The 20,426-nt window shown below is 43.9% G+C and overlaps 2 protein-coding genes across 5 annotated transcripts in view; one reads left to right on the forward strand and one right to left on the reverse strand.

Annotated features, from left to right (window-relative positions):
* Nucleotides 1–3,781, forward strand: part of LOC137260483 (proline-serine-threonine phosphatase-interacting protein 1-like) — a 100,363-nt gene extending 96,582 nt beyond the window's left edge. For all 4 annotated transcript variants that reach the window (XM_067798151.1, XM_067798150.1, XM_067798148.1 and 1 more), the window contains one exon: nt 517–3,781. Coding sequence is in view for 3 of the 4 variants with exons in the window: in XM_067798148.1 (XP_067654249.1) it covers nt 517–648 (132 nt within the window). In the remaining variant the exon portion in view is untranslated. The remainder of the gene's footprint in view (nt 1–516) is intronic.
* LOC137260309 (uncharacterized) lies at nt 2,904–19,148 on the reverse strand. The gene is made up of 8 exons (XM_067797990.1): nt 18,989–19,148; nt 13,870–13,983; nt 12,999–13,205; nt 11,914–12,067; nt 10,522–10,652; nt 7,837–7,990; nt 6,013–6,100; nt 2,904–3,074 (listed from the first exon to the last, which is right to left on the reverse strand). Exons 1-8 carry the CDS (start codon nt 19,146–19,148, stop codon nt 2,904–2,906), a joined length of 1,179 nt encoding a protein of 392 aa, XP_067654091.1.
* Nucleotides 19,149–20,426: the final 1,278 nt, after the last annotated feature.

Consider the following 20,426-nt stretch of genomic DNA (forward strand, 5'->3'; position numbering starts at 1 on the left):
GGAACCCAGCTGGTGTAGGAGAACCTATCTTGTGTAGGAGAACCCAGCTGGTGTAGGAGAACCCAGCTGGTGTAGGAGAACCCAGCTGGTGTAGGAGAACCTAGCTGGTGTAGGAGAACCTAGCTTGTGTAGGAGAACCTATCTTGTGTAGAACCCAGCTTGTTTAGGAGGACCTAGCTGTGTAGGAGAACTTAGCTTGTGTAGGAGAACCCAGCTGGTGTAGGAGAACCTAGCTTGTGTAGGAGAACCTAGCTTGTGTAGGAGAACTCAGCTTGTGTAGGAGAACCTAGCTGGTGTAGGAGAACCTAGCTTGTTGAGGAGAAGTTGGAGAACCCAGTCAGTGTAGTTAGTGACAATTCCCCAGTAGGATTTCATACTGCAAGTAGAATCCTGCACAAAGATGTGAATAATACAAACTTTTGTCGTTAGTCGACCCTGTTGTTAGTGTGTTGTCATGCTCACTTTCTTACTCACCGTAACTGTTACATAATTGCTAACAGAATGTTTTGTGTTTAGATGCCTTGTGAACTGACAGTGGAGGTCGGACAGAAAGTTCACTTTGTGAGACAGATGACAAATGGAGTGCAAGTTCGTCTCGCTGAATCCAACAAATTTGGTATAATCCCTAACAGTTGCATCAGACTTTGACCGAGGAACTGAACGATATTGTGTACTGTGAACAACACATCAGCATCCATGTCATGGACTCAGCTAACGTCATTGTTTTACAATCTGTTGTCCAACAACTAGTTGAATTATATTGTTGTCTGGCAACTGTTATATATTTTTGTTTGTCAGCCAAGTGTTATTCTTTTTTGTACCATAGCCCATCCAAACATTGTCTTTCTCATCACAGACAATGGAAAACATTAGGCTTACATCAGGGCAGTCATACATAAACGTTAACACAGACAATATGGAGAGGTCTTTATCTTCCCACAAGGCTGATTCCATTTGCTCTAATGTTGTTATTAACTGTATTGTTTTAATAATATCTCTAAATGAGAATATTTCATTTGATTTAATAGCATATTATGTCATTGTTCAAACTCATTCATGAAAATGGGATCACATCATGTTGTAAAGGATGGTACTGTACCATGTATCACAGCCTGTTGTAAAGGATTCTACTGTACCATGTATCACAGCCTGTTGTAAAGGATGGTACTGTACCATGTATCACAGCCTGTTGTAAAGGATGGTACTGTACCATGTATCACAGCCTGTTGTAAAGGATGGGACTGTACCATGTATCACAGCCTGTTGTAAAGGATGGGACTGTACCATGTATCACAGCCTGTTGTAAAGGATTCTACTGTACCATGTATCACAGCCTGTTGTAAAGGATTCTACTGTACCATGTATCACAGCCTGTTGTAAAGGATGGTACTGTACCATGTATCACAGCCTGTTGTAAAGGATGGGACTGTACCATGTATCACAGCCTGTTGTAAAGGATGGTACTGTACCATGTATCACAGCCTGTTGTAAAGGATGGTACTGTACCATGTATCACAGCCTTTTGTAAAGGATGGAACAGTTTTAGTCTGGGAGAATCCTGGAAGTTGTTGCTTGAAATGCCAAAGATATTTTAAAATTTATAGATTACCTTTTTGTTCTATTTTTAGGAATGTTGTATAAATCCCCTCCCAAGGATTGAATATTGTCTCTGAGAGATAAGGAGACAACTAGTGTTTTGTGGAGTTGCTTCCACCTAGGCCAGTGGGACAGCCTTCTCATACCCTCGTCCACCTCAACGAGTGGGACAGCCCTCATACCCTCGTCCACCTAGACCAGTGGGACAGCCCTCATACCGTCGTCCACCTAGACCAGTGGGACAGCCCTCATACCGTCGTCCACCAGTCCTGATCCTCAATGTGTTCACAGCGACAGCCTGGTGTAGCTATACAATTTACATGAACACTTTGTTCATCAGACACCCCACCCAGCATATGTTAATTACAGGTCAAGTTCATGTTGTTGCAATATTTTCTACGTGTGTTAAAGCCCTGTCAGTAGCTTAAGTTACCTTGCTATTTTGGATGGTTAGATCCATACTATATGTGTACTGTATGAGAACACTATCTGTCTTTCTATACGAGGTGCTGAAGCCCTGGGTTCGATTGCCCATGTGGGTACAATGTATGAAGTGTATTTCTGGTGTGCCCCTGTGATGTTGCTGGAAAAGATGAATGGAAGCTAGCAGTGTTATGATCCTGCATCTACAGTGTGTCACGTTTATCAACACTGTGCCTTGTGAGGTCTAAGTGTCCCTCAAGCTTTCTCTCAGGTTCAAACTGATTCTCCAAGGCCCATTCAAGCTTTCCCCTTACTTCAGTCCGATTCTCCATGGACCCCTAAAGCTTTCCCTGTTTCAAACTGAATCTCCATGGCCCCCTACAAGCTTTCCCCCAACTTCAAACTGATTCTCAGTGGCTGCCCTCAAGCTTTTCCCAACTTCAAACTGATTTACCATGGCCCATTCAAGCTTTCCTTCATCTTTAGACTGATTCTCTGTGACCCCCTCAAGCTTTCCTTAGCTTCAAACTGATTCACCATGGCCCCCTACAAGCTTTTCCCAACTTCAAACTGATTCTTCGTGGCCCCCCTTGATCTTTCCCCCAACTTCAAACTGATTCTTTGTGGCCCATTCAAGCTTTCCCCTTACTTCAGTCTGATTCTCCATGGACCCCTAAAGCTTTCCCTGTTTCAAACTGAATCTCCATGGCACCCCTCAAGCTTTCCCATAATTCAAACTGATTCTCCGTGGCTCCCCTAAAGGTTTCCTTCAATTTCAGACTGATTCTCTGTGCCCCCCCTCAAGCCTTCCCATAATTCAAACTGATTCTCCGTGGCTCCCCTAAAGCTTTCCTTCAGTTTCAGACTGATTCTCCATGACCCATTCAAGCTTTCCCTAACTTCAAACTGATTTTCCGTGGGCCCTGAAACTTTCCTTCAGTTTCAAACTGATTCTCTGTGGCCCACTCAAGCTTTCCCTCAGCTTCAAACTGATTCTCTTTGGCCCATTCAAGCTTTCCTTCAGTTTCAAACTTGTTCTCCATATCCCTTTCATACTGTCCCCAAACATAAGGGTGATTAAGGTGATTCATCATGTCCCATTCAAGCTGTCCGCGAGCTTTAAGGTGATGAAGGTGATTTTCTGAGTCACATTCAAGCTGTCCCCAAGCTTTAATGTGATTAAGGTGATTTTCCGAGTCACATTCAAGCTTTACCCGAACTTTAAGGTGATTAAGGTGATTCTCCGTGTCCCATTCAATCTCTCGCCCAGCTTGAAGCTGATAGTCCATGGTACAACCATGTTACTCAAATGTATCCTAGTGGTGGAAGTGTTCACTTGTCATACCGAAACGTGGCTTCTATTCCTCATATGGGTACTGTGTGTAAAGCCCATCTCTGCTCTGATATTTCCAAACTGTTGCTAAAAGCAGCATAAACTATACTCACTCACTCACTACATCACAGACTCTGTAAATCGTATACCATGCAAGTCTGTGATATTGAAATCACCATAATATGTACCAGAAATGGGGATGGTATGTGTTTGTATATGCATGTTTTCCCGCTAGTTTTGTTTTGTGATATGACAGTGTTTTAATATGTACATATCTCTTTACACAGACGGTTATTTGTTAATTATATCATTGTTTGATAATTATACAGGACGTCTTATATGCCACCTCCTGGGGAAATGGTATTTGCTGGTTGATCCAGTGCAATGTATTGTCACCACCTTTGTTCAATAAAGCTTTATATAATTTGACATACACTGCCTTTTAGCAGTTTGATATATGTTCCTGGTACATTATATCTTTATAAGGTTTGCACTTTACAGTTGATGGAGTAATCCATCTTTGGTGTAAGCATGTACATATTTATACATACCATATAGTGAATACTTTAAGTGAGTCTGAACGTTTGATGGGTGGTATGATTTCAAATTATCTTACCTCACACATAAATATCGCTTTCTGATTGGCTGAGCTCTCTTCTATTATTTTCTTTGTACCCTTCTAACAAGCGAGTATCATTTTCAATCACACCTGCTCAACACCAGCTGCAGTCATACCTCACACTATACCATGTGCTGTCACACCTCACACAACACCAGGTGCAGTCACACAACACCAGGTGTCAGTCACACCTCACACATCACCAGGTGTCAGTCACACCTCACACAACACCAGGTGTCAGCCACACTTCGCACACCTCATCTGACGGAATATGTGAATGCACATTTGATGTTCATCTCAGTCAGAGTACAACAATTCTGAACCGATTGCTTTTATTGCAGATGAAACGTCTTCAGACAATTGATATATAAGAAGTGGAAGACAATGTTAGTCTGCTGTATGTAATAGATTCTGAGCCAGACATTCCATTGATATGGTGCATAGCATTCACGTCGTGAAGAACGGTGACGATGAACGTGGAGAATCAGCAGTCTTGGTGTGAGACCATTCACGTCCACATTGTTTGCTCACTGTGAGAATAACCAAAGGAACAGTTTGAAAATTATTTGTCAATTCAGAATGACTGGGGCGCTGGTGGAACTGTGTTGCGTACATTTGTTTTTCATGCTGAAGAATATGATCTGTGGTGTTCCAGATGGCTGGAATATGGTATATGGCTGGAATATGGTAGCTGCCCACACCTGGGCATACAATGTGTGAAGAAGCCCATTTCTGATGTCTAAGTTTGCTAAAAGCGGCGAAAAACTAATCTCACTCACTCGTCAACTCAGCCGCTCATCCATCTTGAGAAGCTTCATCAGGGCTGTCCACTACTCAGATCTGCAGGTATAACTATTATTGTCAGGGATAGCTACCAAATTCAGGTATTTTTTAAATATAAATATATAATATGGGACGTTTATATAGCGCATATATCAATGCAACTATTGCTTGCTCAAGGCGCTGGTACTTGTTTCCCTCGATCACTGGATGTCCATCTCAGAGTCACACCCTATTATCAATCTCAACTCCCTATCAAATTGCTTAATGATCCTTGCTCCTGAGATGAGAGACGTGAGTACAAAACAGTGATACGACCCTTCAGTGTGACACCCTCGGGGGCAGTCAAGGGAAAGCGCTTCATCAAAGACTTTGCCATTTCAATTGCTACAGAGTTGGCTCTGAATCTCTGTTGAGTTCATTTATATATTTTCGTTCTTATCTCCTGCAACTTTGTTTATAGTTTATAACGTTTATATCCTTTATCTGTCAACATTTGTAGGATTATTCAGTTTCCTGTTTGTAACTTGTAACTTTACCTGTCAGTGCACTGAGACGTTACACCTGTATCCTCCATCCGCCAACAATTATATCGTGTGACTTAAAATGTTTATTAACTGTGTCTTTAAATGTTTAGACTGTCAGTAACTGTTGTGTTACCGACAGCTGATTATCATTTCTTTATATTACATGGTCACACATGTGTTGACCCGTTCATGTGCCAGTCTGTTAATACTGCAGATCTGTGTGTTGACCCGTTCATGTGCCAGTCTGTTAATACTGCAGATATGTGTGTTGACCCGTCCGTCCGTGTGCCAGTCTGTTAATACTGCAGATCTGTGTGTTGGACCCGTCCGTCCGTGTGCCAGTCTGTTAATACTGCAGATCTGTGTGTGAGCTGACATTAGACCTCAAGGAGACTGCAGATCTGTGTGTGAGCTGACATGAGACCTCAAGGAGACTTCAGATCAGTGTGTGAGCTGAGGTCCCAAGGAGACTTCAGATCCGTGTGTGAGCTGACATGAAACCTCAAAGAGACTGCAAATCTGTGTGTGAGCTGACATGAGACCTCAAGGAGACTTCAGATCAGTGTGTGAGCTGAGGTCCCAAGGAGACTTCAGATCCGTGTGTGAGCTGACATGAAACCACAAAGAGACTGCAAATCTGTGTGTGAGCTGACATGAGACCTCAAGGAGAAGCTGATGCACTGTTTATTCGGGTACAATGGGCGGGGTCTTGCTGGGCAGGACCACTGACCTACTGAAACCATGCAGCGACGGAGGGAGCAGAGGACGTTAGAGATGTTGCGGACAGTCGTTCCCGACACCAATGACATTTCTTCAATAATTCTGAAATAATAATATCACAAAACCTGAACAAAGTTTAATGTCAGTTATAAAGCTCAAGACATGTACTCAAGAAATTTGTACATCATCCACTTCACCCGTCCTTGTGGATGCTCACAATTCGACACAAACAGTTAAACAGCAGTGACAATGAATCTATACAGACAGATAGATAGATAGATAGATAGATAGATAGATAGATAGACAAAACCCTGTTATTCTCGTACCTTTGGAAGAAAACCCTGTTATTCTCGTACCGTTAGAAGAAAACCCTATTATTTTCTCAAAACCTTGCTATCCTTGTATCGTAAGAACAAAACCCTGTTACTCTCGTACCGTTAGCATAAAACCCTGTTATTCTCACAAAATCCTGTCATTCTCGTACCGTTAGAACAAAATCCTGGTACAACATATGTCATATTTGGGATTTCACTTTCTTAGTAAAGTACAAATTCTAGTACTTTTTCGGTTGAGTCCCATCCGGGATTCGAACCCGCACCCTCAGAGTCAGGCACCTAATCGCCAGCACACAAAGTCAGCCGCCTAGCCCGCTCAGCCACCGCGACTTCCACAAAAATGAAAGTCGGACAACTGGTAGTCTAGACTGCGTACTTTGTGTACCCCTCTGATGAGTGTAAATTGGCACGGCTCCCACGGCCGAAAGCTATGATTACACGATGCCATTTAGAAAGTGGTCAAATGCAACATATGTCATATTTGGGATTTCACTTTCTTAGTAAAGTACAAATTCTAGTACTTTTTCGGTTGAGTCCCATCCGGGATTCGAACCCGCACCCTCAGAGTCAGGCACCTAATCGCCAGCACACAAAGTCAGCCGCCTAGCCCGATTAGGTGCCTGACAATTTGACCACTTTCTAAATGGCATCGTGTAATCATAGCTTTCGGCCGTGGGAGCCGTGCCAATTTACACTCATCAGAGGGGTACACAAAGTACGCAGTCTAGACTACCAGTTGTCCGACTTTCATTTTTGTGGAAGTCGCGGTGGTTGAGCGGGCTAGGCGGCTGACTTTGTGTGCTGGCGATTAGGTGCCTGACTCTGAGGGTGCGGGTTCGAATCCCGGATGGGACTCAACCGAAAAAGTACTAGAATTTGTACTTTACTAAGAAAGTGAAATCCCAAATATGACATATGTTGCATTTGACCACTTTCTAAATGGCATCGTGTAATCAAAATCCTGGTATTCTTGTACCATTACGAGAATCTTACCCTCGTGTCTACCAATATCAATCATGTCAACACGAGTTGGTAAAGTTACAGAATATGCGAGCATGTCAAGGATAATTTAGCCTTTATCAACGAGTGTTGACATAATTGATATCAGCAGACACGAGGGTGAGATTCTGTTCATTATCAAAATCATTCTTCATTAGTTTTCAAGGAAAAATCTCTCAACATGCAGTGCAGCGATAACATTGCATTGTGACGTCATCATTTTCGGCAACATCATAGGACTGTCAGGGCATTGTACAAAATCTACTGTCAAAACCATATCTCTTAGGAGATATCATATGATCTCACACATGCGTTATCTCCTATGGAACACAGTTGTGGATGATAAACCAGCACACTGTCAACCAACACACCGACCTTCACCTTCAGAGCGGAACACCGCAACACCGTCGTAGGGTGACGTTCACTTGTCAAGCACACGATGCTGAGTACCAAGTTTAAACCAGAAACCGGACTTAGTACAATTGTATGTCCTAGGTGCCTTACCCGATGCCATTGAAAGCGATGAAGAGACTGTCTCCTTCAATGAAGACGTCCTGGAAAACACTCTGCAGAGGCCTGAGAAAAGTTTCAACCCCTGTCCTGAGATAATACTTGGAAAGCGTCGATGGAGTGTGCACGGTGAAGTATACTTCCTGAGCTGCACAAACAAACAATTGTATCATAACACGAACTGAAATAGTTTGCTGTTGGTGACCGTGGTCGAACAAAGTCTCTTGCGTAAGAGGTATCAGATAGCAACCGATACTCATGTACATATATCACATAAATAGAAGCATGATCATCATAATAATCATAAACTAATGCAGAGTTATTATTGGGAATCATGTCACTTGCTGGCGTTCAGTACTGGTCAATGATACCGAGGCAAGCTGCTGCCTGCAATACGTGTTTTTATGTCATATTGTTGTTGCTGTACCAGGGTCAAGTTTATATAATGGCTTAAGTCACAGTGTCCAAGGGTCATGTTTATGTACTGACTTAAGTCATGGTGTCCGAGAGTTATGCTTATGTACCGGCTTAAGTCACACTGTCCAAGGGTCATGTTTATGTACTGACTTAAGTCATGGTGTCCGAGGGTCATGTTTATGTACTGACTTAAGTCACAGTGTCCGAGAGTTATGTTTATGTACTGACTTAAGTCATGGTGTCCAAGGGTCATGTTTATGTACTGACTTAAGTCATGGTGTCCGAGAGTTATGTTTATGTACTGACTTAAGTCGTGGTGTCCAAGGGTCATGTTTATATAATGGCTTAAGTCGTGGTGTCCGAGGGTCATGTTTATGTACTGACTTAAGTCGTGGTGTCCAAGGGTCATGTTTATGTACTGACTTAAGTCACGGTGTCCGAGAGTTATGTTTATGTACTGACTTAAGTCATGGTGTCCAAGGGTCATGTTTATGTACTGACTTAAGTCATGGTGTCCGAGAGTTATGTTTATGTACTGACTTAAGTCATTGTGTCCGAGAGTTATGTTTATGTACTGGCTTAAGTCATGGTGTCCGAGGGTCATGTTTATGTACTGACTTAAGTCACGGTGTCCGAGAGTTATGTTTATGTACCGGCTTAAGTCACACTGTCCAAGGGTCATGTTTATGTACTGACTTAAGTCATGGTGTCCGAGGGTCATGTTTATGTATTGGCTTAAGTCATTGTGTCCGAAAGTTATGTTTATGTACTGACTTAAGTCATGGTGTCCGAGAGTTATGTTTATGTACTGACTTAAGTCATTGTGTCCGAGAGTTATGTTTATGTACTGACTTAAGTCATTGTGTCCGAGAGTTATGTTTATGTACTGACTTAAGTCATGGTGTCCAAGGGTCATGTTTATGTACTGACTTAAGTCATGGTGTCCGAGAGTTATGTTTATGTACTGACTTAAGTCATTGTGTCCGAGAGTTATGTTTATGTATTGGCTTAAGTCATGGTGTCCGAGGGTCATGTTTATGTACTGACTTAAGTCACGGTGTCCGAGAGTTATGTTTATGTACCGGCTTAAGTCACACTGTCCAAGGGTCATGTTTATGTACTGACTTAAGTCATGGTGTCCGAGGGTCATGTTTATGTACTGACTTAAGTCATTGTGTCCGAGAGTTATGTTTATGTTCTGACTTAAGTCATGGTGTCCAAGGGTCATGTTTATGTACTGGCTTAAGTCACAGTGTCCGAGAGTTATGTTTATGTACTGGCTTAAGTCGTGGTGTCCAAGGGTCACGTTTATGTACTGGCTTAAGTTATGTCTGAGGGTAGGATCTATGTATGAAATGTCATGGTGTCCTGGGGTCATGTTTATGTAATTACTTATGCCCGAGGTTCGGCTTTATTTCATGGCTTAAATCATGGTGTTCTCCGAGGTGTATGTCGTGGCCCATGTCATTTTGTCCATGTACTGCACGAATGTAACACAACACGCAATCCAGGCTACTTTCAGTACAGGTTTAAACAGGCGATGGTTCTGGCTCTGGCTCTGACTCTCAGTCTCGCTAGGGACCTTTTCTGCTGCGGGCTGCTGGAGAGGTTGCTGGTTGTGTCTCGGTCGTATGCCCTGCCGCCGTCTGCCGCCTCTTCTCTTGCTCAGAAAAACCTTCGTTTTTTATGGGCAGATGTTTGCATCCTACTTTGAGCGCACTGTCCCAGTTCGTGACCCTATCGTCACGTTTTCGATCAGGCACCGGAGTGGGATGTCTTCCCGACATCTTTAACTTTTTTGTCACACTTGGCTGTCGACACTTGGCCCATAGCCCCAGGCTGAAGTATTTGGTCGTGATCCTTCACCTACTGTTCTAGGCGTTTTAACTGTCACAGTGTCCCACAATTTAGTACATGAAGTACTTCTTTAGACCGATGGTCATCTGTCAAGACAGTCCATCGTCAGGAAGAACACACGCACACTTGTTAGCTTCAGTAACCCGTCCAAGCATACGTGACTCTCGTCAGGTAGCTTGACCCTCGTTACAGTTTTTCACCACATAGCTGTGTTACAGGAAACACATGCGTCGGAGTGTTTGGTATACACTTAAACACAAGACAAGAAAAAAAACACAAAAAAAACAACAAAAACAAAAAAACAAAAAAACCAAACAAAAAAAACAAAAAACCAACCAAACAAACAAAAAACCACCCCCACCACCCCCACAACCCAAAACACACATGCACGCTGATATTATCTACCTGGTACGTCAATTGCAATTCCAGACAACCCGTTACCACCAATGCTGGCTTGATGGACCGTCTCGACATCGCCTTCACTATTAGCTCTGTACAGGGCACGCGAGAAGGTGAAGGCAGTGAAGTATACACACCTAGGGATGAAAAGCAACAACTGCTGAAATACATTAAAGTGTTGATACTCTAGGGGTCGTCTAATCAACAGCTGAATGGCTGACTGAATCCCCGCGGGCCCCCTTTATACTAAATGCCGCATATATACAGAAATCAAATAGAAAAAATATGAATCTTTTCAAGATTTCAAGCAATTCAGGCAATTAGCTGACTTCGCCTACTTTAAGAGTACGTGATGAGAACACCTCGTCAGAAGCACTGACCTACCTCTGGTAGGGTATCTTACACTGAACCACTGACCTACCTCTGGTAGGGTATCTTACAGTAAACCACTGACCTACCTCTGGTAGGGTATCTATCACTGAACCACTGACCCATCTCTGGTAAAGACTTCTTACACTGAACTCGCCTACTTTAAGAGTACATGATGAGAACACCTAGTCAGAAGCACTGACCTACCTCTGGCAGGGTATCTTACACTGAACCACTGACCTACCTCTGGTAGGATATCTTACACAGAACCACTGACCTGCCTCTGGTAGGGTATCTTACACTGAACCACTGACCTACCTCTGATAGGGTATCTTACAGTAAACCACTGACCTGCCTCTGGTAGGGTATCTATCACTGAACCACTGACCTACCTCTGGTAAGACTTCTTACACTGAACATGATGACAGCTGGAAGTAGTGAATGATCGAAACGGTCTATCACTGTGCAGTGAACAGGTAACTATATACCATTTACCTTTCTGACCCAGCACTGCCGGTCAGGCCATTGGCTCCCTCCCTCTGCAAGCAGTCTGTCTGCGTTTAACTGTATATTTCGTTGACAGTTGCATAGACAGATTCTTTCAGTTAGATGCATAAAATCGGCGATTTACAATGTTATTAGGTTACCTGACAAAATATCCATTCGGAAAGTTTAAGATCGATTGGATCACTGGATGAAGAGTTATTTACAAAAACGGGTCCACATGCATTTCATGCCAAACTATACGTTTCGAGAACTCAGGTTGTAATTTAGTTTAGAGGACTCACTCATCTGGTGGGTCGTAATTACGTCTGGGAGACTCACTCATCTGGTGGGTTGTAATTACGTCTGGGGGACTCACTCATCTCGTGGGTTGTAATTACGTCTGGGGGACTCACTCATCTGGTGGGTTGTAATTACGTCTGGGGGACTCACTCATCGTCTGGGGGACTCACTCATTTGGTGGGTTGTAATTACGTCTGGGGGACTCACTCACCTTTTGGGTGTAACTGCGTTTGGAGGACTCACCTATCTGCTGGGTTGTAGGAAAGTCTGAAAAATCCTCTAGAGAAGGCTGAGTTGATCACAGTGGTAACCCCGTTGTCGTACTTCCTCAACTGACGGCTGGCGAAGAAGTACGTGTTTGCAGACACGACAGCTATTCCAAACGCTTGTGTTCCCACTGCAAGCAACCACGAGATACTACAGTTTGTTATCGTATACAAGGCACAGTTGAAAGTGAGTACGAATTGTTTTACGCTACTGGAAGCAGTATTCCAACAAACTGTCGCTCTTGAACCCCGTGAATGTGCTTCACAAGGACACAGACGGGGTCTGAAGTGTGTTCAACTACAAGACTCCGTCACGAGTTGACGGAATCTGTTCAGGAAGTGTGTCTAACTGCTGCTGGGAGGTGAGTCTCTTCAGAAAGTGTGTCTACTGCTGCTGGGAGGTGAGTCTCCTCAGGAAGTGTGTCTACTGCTGCCTGGGGGTGGGGGTGGGGGTGGGGATATTACCATCATAGTCTTCATCGCTATGATCAGGTTTAAACAATCAACTACACATTGACACAAGGCGACTTCCATGAGACGAACAGGACGGGCCGAGTGATTTCACTTGACAGACTGTCACGCCAGTGGGATATCACTTCACGTGTGATGTTCAGTGTGTAGGGCCTGGTGTTTCACTGGGATATCACAGCACGTGTGATGTTCAGTGTGTAGTGTCTGGTGTTACACTGGGATATCACAACACGTGTGATGTTCAGTGTGTAGGGCCTGGTGTTACAGTGGGATATCACAACACGTGTGATTATCAGTGTGTAGTCCCTGGTGTTCACGGCTTGCCCCGTTTTCACAGCTGTCGTTAGAACGTTCAAATTCTATGACTATGTGATGTGTGTGTGTGTGAATCATGCAATTTCTACACGTGAAGGGGAGAGTCACCTACCTTGTACTTGGCAGGGGAGGGGGGGGGTGGGGGGTGGGGGTGGGGGCGGGGGGGAGTCAGGTAGTCATTCATATCATCACCACCCGCTCTACAGACACACGCACACAAACAGGCCATAAATAACGAAGGGTCCCTTATCATGGATTTATTGCTCCCCAACTTACACTCGACCAACAAGACAGGGTCCGAGCCATCGGGACGAATTGTGAAGATGTTTCCAGCAGATGAGGCGTAGATGAGGCGGCCGACATCAACGTTATACTGGACGTCTGTGACACCCCCCACAGTGATAGTTGTCACAGAGCCTGACGAGTCCTCCACGATGAATTCAAGGCCGTTCCCACTGGTCCAGATCAGCGACTTGGGTTCATCTGTGCACGGATTGGTCTTTTGAATTTCTGAGGAGACTGTGAAGGGGCCGTGTGGTCCCCAACCATATGTTGCCATGGAAATATGTATCGCCACCAACTAAAGCAAATTGGAGGATTATCTGTCCGCGGGCACTCAGATTCCGAACTCGTGGCGAAGGGCTTTCAGGTGGCACTGAAGTCGCACATATTGATGGGTGGGGTGTTGGTGTGTGTTAGATATATAACATACGTCAGTCAGAATGACTGATGGTGAGGAGGAAAGCCACATGATCAGTTTGGTATTACTTAGATCAGGACTACATGTATTTGAATACGTAGTTTACACGCATCATACAGAATGGAATGAGAAAGGGCAAGACTCGGGCAAACCACTTGGTTAGTTTGGCTTGAGCGTGACATGCACGTGCCTGGGGTATGACATATACGTGGCTGGGATGTGACATACACCTGGCTAGGGTGTGACATACACGTGACCAGGGTATGACATACATGTGACTGTGGCATAACATACACCTAGCAGAGTTGTTGGATACACGTGATTGTGTCCAGTGCTCAATTAAAGATGAATTTGTGAGCAGGACAGCTAAATGTTTGATTAATATTACATCGGCAGTTTCAAATAAAATAAAGGAAAACTGTTAAAAGATCCCAACGGTCGGCCTACCATTACAGGCGACTATGTTGTCCGGGATAGTCTTAAAACTGTCCATGAGCTCGTTGAGGTCCTTGGATAGATCCCTCCTGATCACATTTCCAAAGCACTCTTCGCAGCTGGGATCTACAGCAAAAAACCACGGACATTCAGCGCACTTGTAAAGATACATGTATATGTCCAGGGTCGATTTATAGCCCAGGCTTTACACAGCCAATTTAGCACACAACTTGAGAGCAAATTTTAACAGAAATGTTTCCACCACTGTGCACTTCTTTGTGTAATATCAGGTTGGGAAATGCGATTTCTTAAAAATTACCCCATGGGGCATACGTTTCGTAGCATTCAGAAGTTCATATTTGGTATTTTAAATTTAACTTCACATCAGTTCTTTAGGAATGTACTGTAGACCTATGGTAGAGTATAAATGCACTGTTTGCGGACTTTGTCATCTTTTAATGCCGTAAATTTGGGAATATTTTTATTTATGGGCGACCATTTCGGATTTTTGTGGGCAGTAACGACTCATGTTACACATAGTCCATGTGAATCCTTGCCGCCAAAAACCCAGGTTCAAACCTTACACCATTAAAATGTGTTTTCTGAGTGGAGATATTATGTTATTGATATTTGGCGATCAAACTAGATGTATGCAGTTTTAACAAATTTCCCAAATGCTAATTTGCCTGGACTATGCCACTTCAGAGTAAAGAACAAATTCCTCTACACTCTCGGCGTGACGCACGCATCAGCTGGACTGCTCACAAAGTCGGCCATCTAGCCCACTCCGCTCCGTGCTACAGCTGCTGTTCCGATAAGCGGAATTCAGTTCTCAGGATATTTGGCCCCATCAGTCATCAGTCATCAAAAGTCATCAAATATCACGCCTCATCAAGACCAAAGCCAGCATCGATGTCACCTTCTCCAGTGGCAAGACCATCAAGACCTACCTAAAAGCCAACAGTAAAGGACCCAGCTGTGAACACCCTAACCCAAGAGGATGCATCTACCAGATCCCTTGCAACTGTGGCGACCTATACATTGGAGAAACGCTGAGACCTATCAACACCAGAATGAAGGAACATCAGACCTCAGTCAGCAAACTCGACCAGAAATCGGCCATCTCTGAACACATTCTCAAGAACCCTGGACACTCAATTCGATGGGAGAACACTAGGATACTATCTACCAACAACAACAACTGGCACCAAAGGAAACTGCAAGAGGCCATCAAGATCCGGAGACTGAAACCAGCCATCAACCGCGACCAAGGAGTGTACCTACCAAGTGCCTGGGACTTATTGATAAATTAATCTCATCTATCTGTGTACATTCTATCTATGTAATTCATGTATAGCCAGTCTACCCGAGTACATCCTTACCTACTTGTGTTTGTACATCATCAACCCTCATGTAAACATGCTCACCCCCTATCGTGTGTTATGTACATCATCCTATCATGCGTAATGTATCACCATTGGCTTCCATCCTTATCCCCAATCATGTACATCGTCCTTATCCCGTATCTGTGTTATGTAAACATATCCTATCATCTGTAATGCATTACCATTGGCTTCCATCATTGTTATCATAACTATCGGCTTCCTATCAGTGCTTGTTTATACTGGCTTCCAGCTTTCGTTAACTCATTCCACTTGTTACTTTGTTATTGTTTTACCTGTACATATAAATACACCTCTGTATCCCCTTTCTCAATCACCTGATGAAGGAGTAAGCATTAACTCCGAAACGTTGTGTTCTCACATAAAGAAGTTGATATCCATAAAAATCTTCATTCTCAAACAGTAACTCTTCCAAAGTTCACATTTCCGACTCTCTCCTACCATGTGTGTTCATGTGACTTTTGATGCTTGTTTTTAAATGTTTGTGCGTTTGGGTATGCCACGTTATGGTATGGGTTATTGCGCTGTATTGCGATACTATGTACAGAGCGAAAAGCAAGACATGAATTATATATCCATCCATTCAATGAATAATTAGGTAGAGACCTAATTCAATTTATATGTGAGGTGATATTCTTTAACTTCTCTTTCATTCTTAAATGTAAAGACATTATACAAAGTAAATTTAGTACCTTGGACGATATCGCTTTTCCAATTCTCTTCAAATTCATCAGTCAAAAGTTACTTTATCACTTTACCAAAATAGCTTGCATCAACAAAATTAGAAAACAACCTTACAAACCCAAAACCATATCTAAATAAAACAGGTTTAACAAAACTGGTCCAACACATCCCTCTTTGGAGAAGAATTCCCAACCAAACTCACCAAGCAGATGACCAAGATGACCAAGATGACCAAGATGGCCAAGATGACCAAGATGACCAAGAAGGCCAAGATGGCCAAGATAGCCAAGATGGCCAAGATGGCCAAGATGACCAAGATGACCAAGATGACCAAGATGGCCAAGATGACCAAGATGGCCAAGATGACCAAGATGACCAAGATGACCAAGAAGGCCAAGATGACCAAGATGACCAAGAAGACCAAGATAGCCAAGATGACCAAGATGGCCAAGATGACCAAGATGACCAAGATGACCAAGAAGGCCAAGATGACCAAGATGACCAAGATGACCAAGATGACCAAGAAGGCCAAGAAGGCCAAGATGACCAAGATGACCAAGATGACCAAAAGATGATCAAGATGGCCAAGATGACCAAGATGACCAAGATGACCAAGATGACCAAGAAGGCCAGTTGTCGTCCCTGTTCTGAGAGACTTGTCGTGGTGTCTTAGATTCCGGAACTGGAACCTTAGACTATGGATAAGAGCCTTGTTCAGTGATGAATCACGATTTCTCCTTTTAAGTCCAGATGGATGGCAGCGTGTTTACCTGTTGAGGTCAGGTGAGAGGTGAGGCTGCTCGTACTAGGCTAAACTGAAGCTAGTTTTATCGTGCCATGCAGTATTTCAGTCTAAGCCGACTAGTCCTTGTTGTCCCAATAAATACCGAGCGCCAGTCAGGGACCAACAAGTACCACATTTAAGGTCTTTTGCCATGACGCGGTCGGGGATTGAACTCGCGATCTTCCGCTCTCCTAGCAGACGCCCTAACCACTCACCAGAAATAGACCTAAACCCGATAGAGGGCCTATGGTATGAACGTGATCGGCATTTACGTCAACGTCACAACACGCCTGAGACACTTCTACAACTGACCATCGCATTCCAGGAAGAGTGTGGAGGCTTAACCAGTCTGTGCCGAGCGGTAATTGCTGCCGATACATAAAAAGTGGTCAGTCTTCAGTCGGCCTGGTCAAGTGTTGAATCGGCCTGGTCAGTGTTCAGTCGGCCTGGTCAGTGTTCAGTCGGTGTGGTCAGTGTTCAGTCTTCAGTCGGCCTGGTCTGTCTTCAGTCTTCAGTCGGCCAGGTCTGCTCAGTCGGCCTGGTCAGTGTTCAGTTGGCCAGGTCTGTTCAGTCGGCCTGGTCAGTCTTCAATCGGCTTGGTCAGGTGTTGATTCGGCCTGGTCAGTGTTGATTCGGCCTGGTCAGTGTTCAGTCGGTCTGGTCAGTGTTGAGTCGGTGTGGTCAATGTTCAGACTTCAGTCGGCCTGGTCAGTGTACAGTCGGCCAGGTCTGCTCAGTCGGCCTGGTCAGTGTTCAGTTGGCCAGGTCTGTTCAGTCGGCCTGGTCAGTCTTCAATCGGCCAGGTCAAGTGTTGAGTCGGCCTGGTCAGTGTTCAGTCAGCCTGGTCAGTGCTGAGTGGGCCTGGTCAGTGTCCAGTTGGACTGGTCAGTGTTCAATCGGCCTGGTCAGTCTTCAATCGGCCAGGTCAAGTGTTGAGTCGGCCTGGTCAGTGTTCAATCGGCCTGGTCAGTGTTCAGTCGGTCTGGTCAGTGTTCAGTCTTCAGTCGGTTTGGTCAGTGTTCACTCTTCTGTCGGTCTCGTCAGTGTTCAGTCTTCAGTTGGCCTGTTCAGTGTTCAGTCGGCCAGGTCTGCTCAGTCGGCCTGGTCAGTGTTCAGTCGGCCTGGTCAGTGTTCCCTGTTCAGACGGCCTGGTTAGTGTTCAGTTAGCTTTTTGTCAGCAAGAGTGTGTTGTGTGTGTGGGATCACTGAATGGAGCTTTTAATATCAGGACTGCTTCTCAGAAAGCCTTCAGGCAAGTCAGTAATGACCCAGAGATATCATCTCCTGCCTGTCTACGACGTCAGTGCATTGGAGACAAAAGTAGATTGGGGTCGAATGTTCAGTCATCCCGCTTGTAGTCAGGAGTCTTCAATTATCCGCAAACACATGAAAGAACACCCACCCAGAAAGAAAATCCAAACTAAAAAGCTAATACAAATACACACACGCATGCACGAACACAAATGTAGACACAGTCACATGTAGCACGCACGTACAAATGTATACACCGACTTGCACACACTGAATCATGTGTTTAGAGGCCTACATATTGAATGTAATACAGAAAACAACATTAATAACATAACTGACTTGGCAGTGAGCTGATGAAGCCTGGAAGTTGACAAAGTAAAAAGCGTGGAATACAGAAATGTAGAAAAAGGCTAGAGTTGTGCAATTATTTGCCATTGAAAATACTACACAATTGTGTAACCAAGGTATTACTATTGTCTCTCTCTCGAGAGAGAAAAGAAATGTGTAATTTAGGTAACTTACATTACATACATTCTCCTTCCCTGCATATCATCCTGTCAAATCTTTAAGGAACTAAAGTACTGAAAGTTTGAAATAGCGGAGATGTCCATACCCCTCACAGTAACTAAATCCACTAAATCCCTATGGGCTACCCTAACCCTGGGCTCCCTTATCACCCATCAGTTGTAAAGAAACTTTACATGACTGACCAGGAAGATAAAGAACTGCATCCTTTGAATCTAGTTGCTGGTATCGCCAAGTGGCTAATGCCCACCAAATCTTCAGCTTTCACAAGACCCTGCTCAGTTTCTCACCCATATCAACATATCTGTGTTAAGGTGTATGTTCTTAATGACTTTGTGAGACCGGACCTTGGTCATAGAATAATTTCTGGAAATATTTAAACAAGGACAAGTCTGATGAATACAAACTTGTCCTCCAGTCTGTCTGAGGATAGACTTCCGCAGTAAAGTGAACGTATTTGTCGTAAACGTAAATTGTATCTCACCGCAACTGGTACAAGACTTATGGACGGCCCTTTCAACAGAAACCATTTGTCTGTCCATGCGCTGCAACACAGTGTCCAGGGCCAGAAGGTCCGTACGGACACTGCCTTTACTGACCGGAACCAAGACAGCCAGTGACAAGGGGAGAACCACGGCAAACATGGCGTCGTGAGTGCTGACGTCTAGAGCGAGCTTGCTTCACGTCATACTGACTGCCTTCCGGCTGATAGTCTCGTGAACTGATCTTGTCAGGAGCGGTGATTCATACCCACCACCGAGTCTATATTTCAGCTATTGTTAAGTCATAAGAGAATGTAAGGGAATTGACGTAATTTCATTGTTACCGTTCCCCGTTACCAACATCAAGTGAGTATTGTTTGACGCCGTTTCTAGCAATGTTCAAGCACTATTACGGAGATAGACATCAGATGTGGGCTTCACACATTGTATCGATGTAGGAAATCGAACCCAGGCCTAGGGTGTGAGGAGTGAACATTTTAACCACTAGGCTACCCCACCGCTCCTCAAGACGCATCCGATAGTTCCACATTTGGACTGACATCCATCTATTTCAGACGACGAACGAAGTCCTGGCATGTCAGTCACCAGTCTTCTGAACCATTTGTCCCTCGTGTTTCCATTCATCCCGGGATATTTACCAGCTTGTCTGCATGCCAGGTTTTCTGTTAAGACAGGTGAGAGTTTCCCCGTGAAAATGTTCTTCCCTTCCAGCCCTGTGATGGTCCTCGTCTCCTGAAAACCAGAGGGTTCTAAGTCCACTTTTGACAAAATTACAGTTAGTATGCTCGGGGTAGGCTGTTGAGTATAATCTATTATTCTAGCAACCTTTTACAGTGATTTCTTGCTTAGAAAGTGTTGGTTTTTTTTCAAACGCAAACTTTCTATCTCCATGCAAAATCACATGTAAGTATAACTTGATCACGTGACCTTGGGATTTACCAGTTTTGAAGTGATTGTCATGATGGCGATAGAACATGTAACTCTGTTCTTATTTCTGCTTTATTTAATTAAAAAACAGTCCCTACGAAAGTTAAAAAGATTTAAAAGTCAAAATTACAACCTGGTCAAAAAGAAATAACAATCAATATCCATATGATTTAGATTTTTAGCTGTGTTCGCGACACTTAGAACATTTTGGTTTTGAGAAAACTCACGATTTCTTTGGTCTATCTCCAATCATTTTCCGAGAATTTCTTATTTATTTTAATACACTGAGCTACACTATTCGATTTAATAGTTTAGAAGATATCGTTCTCCTAAACTTCAAGGTTTTTGTTACTTTGTCCGTTCTGGTTAGAATAATGGCCTTCAGCAACTAGTGCTTGTCGTAAGAGGTGACTAACGGGACCGGCTGGTCAGACTTGCTGACTTGGTTGACATGTTATCAGTTCCAAATTGCGCTGATCGATGCTAATGCTG

This window comes from Haliotis asinina, chromosome 13 (genome assembly GCF_037392515.1).
Source record: "Haliotis asinina isolate JCU_RB_2024 chromosome 13, JCU_Hal_asi_v2, whole genome shotgun sequence".
NCBI lineage: Eukaryota > Metazoa > Mollusca > Gastropoda > Lepetellida > Haliotidae > Haliotis > Haliotis asinina.